Genomic DNA, 5,133 nt, shown 5'->3' with positions numbered 1-5,133 from the left:
GATTTTTGTTGAAAAATTGCTTTGTTTTATCCAATTACCAACACAAAAGAACTGGATAGAAGCAAATTTGTATTCCAAATATTTTTTAACAATGAAAATCTATGTGGGAGTACAATCATTTATATCTTTTGATATCAGTTTTACTTAATGAGAATTCAGTAAAGGAACTCAGCAGTTTATTCTCCATGAATTCTCTGATAAAACAAATTTAATGAGCATTCAGGTAAAGGAACTCAGCAATTATACTGTATGAATTTTCTAATAAAATAAATTTAGCGATTACATAAATAAACAAATACATACACTTCTAAGGGAAATAAATCTGGAAAATTATGTGCTACGACAATGGCAATAAGTTTTTTAGATTACATAAATCTGTGCTAATACAAAATGGAGTCCATCACAGCTCGGCAATGCCGGCTAACTCTAAAAGAGGACTCATTTGTCTGATAACTATGAGGAAATTTAGAGATGCAAAACATCGATGAAGGAAATATATACACAGCAAACACTATACAAGAACTTCTGGTGATCAGCACGCACTTCTGGCAAGGAATCTGCAAATTCTGGTAAGCATGTAGAAGAAAAGTCATTAAGAGCTAAGAAAAATGACTAAATCCACCACTCTCCAAAGGCATGAAAATGCCACTTCGATGATCGGCATGAGGACCAATTGTGGGATTTTCTGGGAGTATTGAACCAAACATATCGAACTCTGCAAACCCACCAAAAAATCCTGCAAAATTATCACACAGATTTATTCCGTCACACCCAAAAGACTCTGTCTTGATTTCTGCAACTGGGTTTTGGTAGAATGGACATTCTGTCTGCTTTGAACAAAAACTGTCATCTTCACTGAGCCCCGCCATTGGAGGTGGGTTCATTACAGGAGATCTCAGCTTCTTCTTCTTGGGCTTTTTGGATGGGCTGTGAGAATGTCTTCCAGTGAGCTTCTGAACAAGGGCACGGAAATTGGCCGGATCAGTTTTGATAATCTTTGGTGGGAAAATATGCACAATTCGTATGGTTGGGGCGACCATTTTGGTGTTCTGAATGGTTGGAGGAGTTCCACACGGGGCATGAGCGTTGAATTTGGAGATTACGTGAGAAGAATTGCTCGTGCCCAGCATTGTGTTAGAAGAACTGCGCAGTTGGTTCCGGGTACTTGGCTCCATGGGCTTTTTCTTAGATCTTACACAATGGGTGACCTTCTCACCTGCTTATAAACGATTTTCAGGCTCCTGTGGGGCATGTTTTGTGTTTGTTTAATTGTAAACGATCACAGAGGGGTAAAGCATGCGGAGAATCCTGCACGGAATGGAATCATTGATGTCATTCTGAAAGGGCAATGAACAAAATGTGTGAAGAGAAGGCAAGGATTGAATGAGCGACAGCCTCTGACAAGGCTCGTGGATGTATAATAGAAATTCATCGCTTGATGATGCAGTCAATGTATCGTATTGCCAGGTCCTTTCTTCCAAGGACCCACCTAGGGTTTTTTTAATTTTTATTGGAGGATTTCAAACACTTTCATAATGTGTATGAACTAAGGGATACTGGTCTAATAGCTGTGTGGGGTCTAATAATTGTTTCTTAGTAGTTGCTATGTTTATGTAATGTCCCCTTTCCAATCTGTCTTGGAATTTACTCCTATTGAATACTTGCACTTGGATTTTGTAATAGATATAATTCAGATTGTTAATTGTTATTTCTGATGTAAAAAAACAGTACACACAGATGTTATGGATGGTAATGTTTTAACAGCAATGTCTGATATAATTATGCTATTAATGTCCGTACATGATATTTTCTGCAACTGTGCTATGTTTGATAAGAATAACAATAATAGGCCACTGTATATAATTGCCTGAAAATGATCTATCTCCTTCCCCCCTTGTTGACGTGATACTTGTGCCTCTATATACCCTGTGCTAGTGTGGAAGGTCACAAGGATGAGACGCATCTCGTGTCTCTTGTTGACCGTTCTCCTTCAATATACTTAATGTATTAGTTTAGGATAATTGCATTATTAACTTTATTATGCTGATCGTATAACTCATCAATGGGGACATGACAAATCTCCCCCTCTTGAATTTGCTTGTCCCCAAGCAATTGCTCCTTGTCTTATTATACTTTGTCTCCTTGTTCTTGAATGTACCTGCACATAGATTAGTAACACTAATATATATAAACCAAAGTAATAATAAATATTAGCGAGATTACTACTTAATTTATATTGCATATATTGCAACTTAGAGGGGTTAGCTTTCTTGAGCCATTGCCCAACTTAAGGGGGACTGGCTTCTTTGAGCCATCTTGTCCATATGTGAGAGATTGGCTTCCTTGAGCAATCTCTACCCAATCTCGAGAGACTGACTTCCTTGAGCCCTCTCGGTCTACAATGGATTGACTTCCTTTGAGTCATCTTACTAGGGGTACTGACTTCCTTGAGCCAAGCTACCCACATTTGGCTTCCTTGAGCCCTTATTCTTAGGGTGCTGACTTCCTTGAGTCAAGCTGCCCAAATTTGGCTTCCTTGAGCCCTTATTCTTACATAGGGTGTTGACTTCCTTGAGTCAAACTACCTATCTTTGGCTTCCTTGAGCCCTTATTCTTAGGGTGTTGACTTCCTTGAGTCAAGTTGCCCACATTTGGCTTCCTTGAGCCCTTATTCTTACTTAGGGTGCTCACTTCCTTGAGTCAAGCTGCCCATCTTTGGCTTCCTTGAGCCTTAATGTCTAGAGAGGTGCTGACTTTATTGAGCCCATTTACAATTAATATACAATGGTGTAAATTTTACATATGAGTACAACTCTTCTTTTGGAGTGCTTCAACATCTTCTTTCCTTTGAGAAATTATCTTCAACCTTGATGGCCCTTTGTATTGCCTCACTTAAATTTTGAGGCTCCAATGGATTGACGATCTTCTTGATGGAGTCTTTGAGCCCTTCTACAAATAAATAGGTGAGCCTTCCTTGAGAGAGGTTGGGGACCATGACTGCCAAATTCTGAAATTCATTTGCATAATCTTCCACTGTCCCTTGTTGTGTGAGTAACGTTAGTTCTTTGAAGTACCATTCCGGATGTCTTTGATCAAATCTTAAGATGAGCCTTTGAGTGAATTCACCATAAGTAGTAATGTTTCGGTGATCTTGAGTAACAAGACCATGGTGCCACCAATCATGTGCTATCCCTGTTAGATGAAGGGTAGCAAATTTGATGGCATTATCTTCTGTCATTGGGCTGAGTGACAAATATGTATCCAATTTTTGAACCCACGATTGCGCTGAAGATTTTTCAGTCCCATCAAAGTATGGTAATGTCATTTTACTCAACCTAACCTGGAGATCTTTGTCAACATGCCTCTTCCTCGTATTCGGGTTGGCTTGTTTCTGAACTTCGTAATATTCTTTAAAAGGGATGCGCTCTTGTACTTCAGGGTCAAGCCTTGCGTACATTACTGCTATCTCATCAATGTTTTCGATTATTGATTCCTCCACTTCCATCATGGGCTCTTCTCTTGGTAAGAATGAGGGCATAGTAGGTCTAAGGATGGAGCTTTGAGTTGAATGTTGATTCTCGGAATGGTTTGAATGAGTGTCTCTTCCCGAATTTGAGATAGGTCTCTCATGATTATTTTTGTTAATACTTTGAATAGCTTGTTGGATTAGTTGATTGGTCTTCTCAAACTTCTCATTAGTTTGCTCCATGAATGTTCTAAATTCAGTTGCTAACTGTTCTGCCATGGCTGACGTACTTCTTCTGCGTCGAAAGTTTTGCATTAACTATTTTGCACAGGTTGACAGGATTATGCTCTGATACCACTGTAATGTCCCCTTTCCAATCTGTCTTGGAATTTACTCCTATTGAATACTTGCACTTGGATTTTGTAATAGATATAATTCAGATTGTTAATTGTTATTTCTGATGTAAAAAAATAGTACACACAGATGTTATGGATGGTAATGTTTTAACAGCAATGTCTGATATAATTATGCTATTAATGTCCGTACATGATATTTTCTGCAACTGTGCTACGTTTGATAAGAATAACAATAATAGGCCACTGTATATAATTGCCTAAAAATGATCTATCTCCTTCCCCCCTTGTTGACGTGATACTTGTGCCTCTATATACCCTGTGCTAGTGTGGAAGGTCACAAGGATGAGACGCATCTCGTGTCTCTTGTTGACCGTTCTCCTTCAATATACTTAATGTATTAGTTTAGGATAATTGCATTATTAACTTTATTATGCTGATCGTATAACTCCTCAATGGGGACATGACAGTTTAATCTGAAAAAAAATATGATTCCAAAGTGATAAATAAGGTTTGTTTTTGATTAAAAAAACAGTGTTAATTAGGGCACCGATTCTTAACATAGTCGGAGACTATCAAAAAGAAAAGTCTACAGGCAGAAAACAACACATAAGAACAAGCCCCGAACACACGAAATGTCTGACGTACAACAACCCAACCCCAACTCAAGGAGAGGAAAGGATGCTCGAGCCTTGACAAGGAGGGGTAAGGGGGGGTGGGGAGGACTTCCCCTTATGCCTGCGACAAACAACAGTCTAGGTGAATTGTCACTGGGATCATCAAGAGAATGATCGAGTGGTAAGAGACCCGCTTGGAAACCATCAGTAGAACCCACCGGGTGCTACCGTAGGAATGCTGTAGAATAGGAACAACAATAGGTTGTTGCAGTGGAGGGGCATTAAGAGCAGAATCAGTGGGTGTAGAGAATAGCTCCAAGTTAGCAACATGAGTTGAATCCACCAAGGCGGGAGGAGTGGAGACGACCACAAAATCATCAATTGTAAGAGGCACCTCAACCTCGCCAGAGGAGTTGTCCAAATAAGAATCAACAACATGGATGGTCAAATGATCAACAGTAGCATCTTTCCACCAAGTAGAAACACCTTTGTGGCATGAGATATAATAGTTCGAAGAAAGATGACCCATAGATATATAAGGTTTGTTCAAATATATAATTTGATGTATATATATTAGTCTTTTTGTATTGTAGGTGTATTTGGATAACTTAGTGAAAACATGATTGAGGTGATTGTATTTTTGATATTCTAAACTACAAACAATTATAGCTTTTATGTATGTGGATAACTTAGTGAA

The 5,133-nt window shown here is 38.8% G+C and overlaps 1 protein-coding gene across 1 annotated transcript; it reads right to left on the bottom strand.

The window, feature by feature from the left end:
• Positions 1-346: 346 nt before the first annotated feature.
• Positions 347-1,261, bottom strand: LOC131042960 (VQ motif-containing protein 25). The gene has a single exon (XM_057976308.2). It carries the CDS (start codon positions 1,173-1,175, stop codon positions 600-602), a length of 576 nt encoding a protein of 191 aa, XP_057832291.1. The 5' UTR covers positions 1,176-1,261; the 3' UTR covers positions 347-599.
• Between the last annotated feature and the right edge of the window lie 3,872 nt (positions 1,262-5,133).

The sequence above is a fragment of the Cryptomeria japonica genome, chromosome 4, assembly GCF_030272615.1.
Source record: "Cryptomeria japonica chromosome 4, Sugi_1.0, whole genome shotgun sequence".
Classification (NCBI taxonomy): Eukaryota; Viridiplantae; Streptophyta; class Pinopsida; order Cupressales; family Cupressaceae; genus Cryptomeria; species Cryptomeria japonica.
Note: the sequence above shows the minus strand (reverse complement) of the source record. Positions and strands in the feature narration are given on the sequence as shown.

Bases quoted from the DNA above. Each gene is read 5' to 3' on its own strand.
- LOC131042960 (XM_057976308.2), bottom strand. From the start codon at position 1,175: ATGGAGCCAAGTACCCGGAACCAACTGCGCAGTTCTTCTAACACAATG.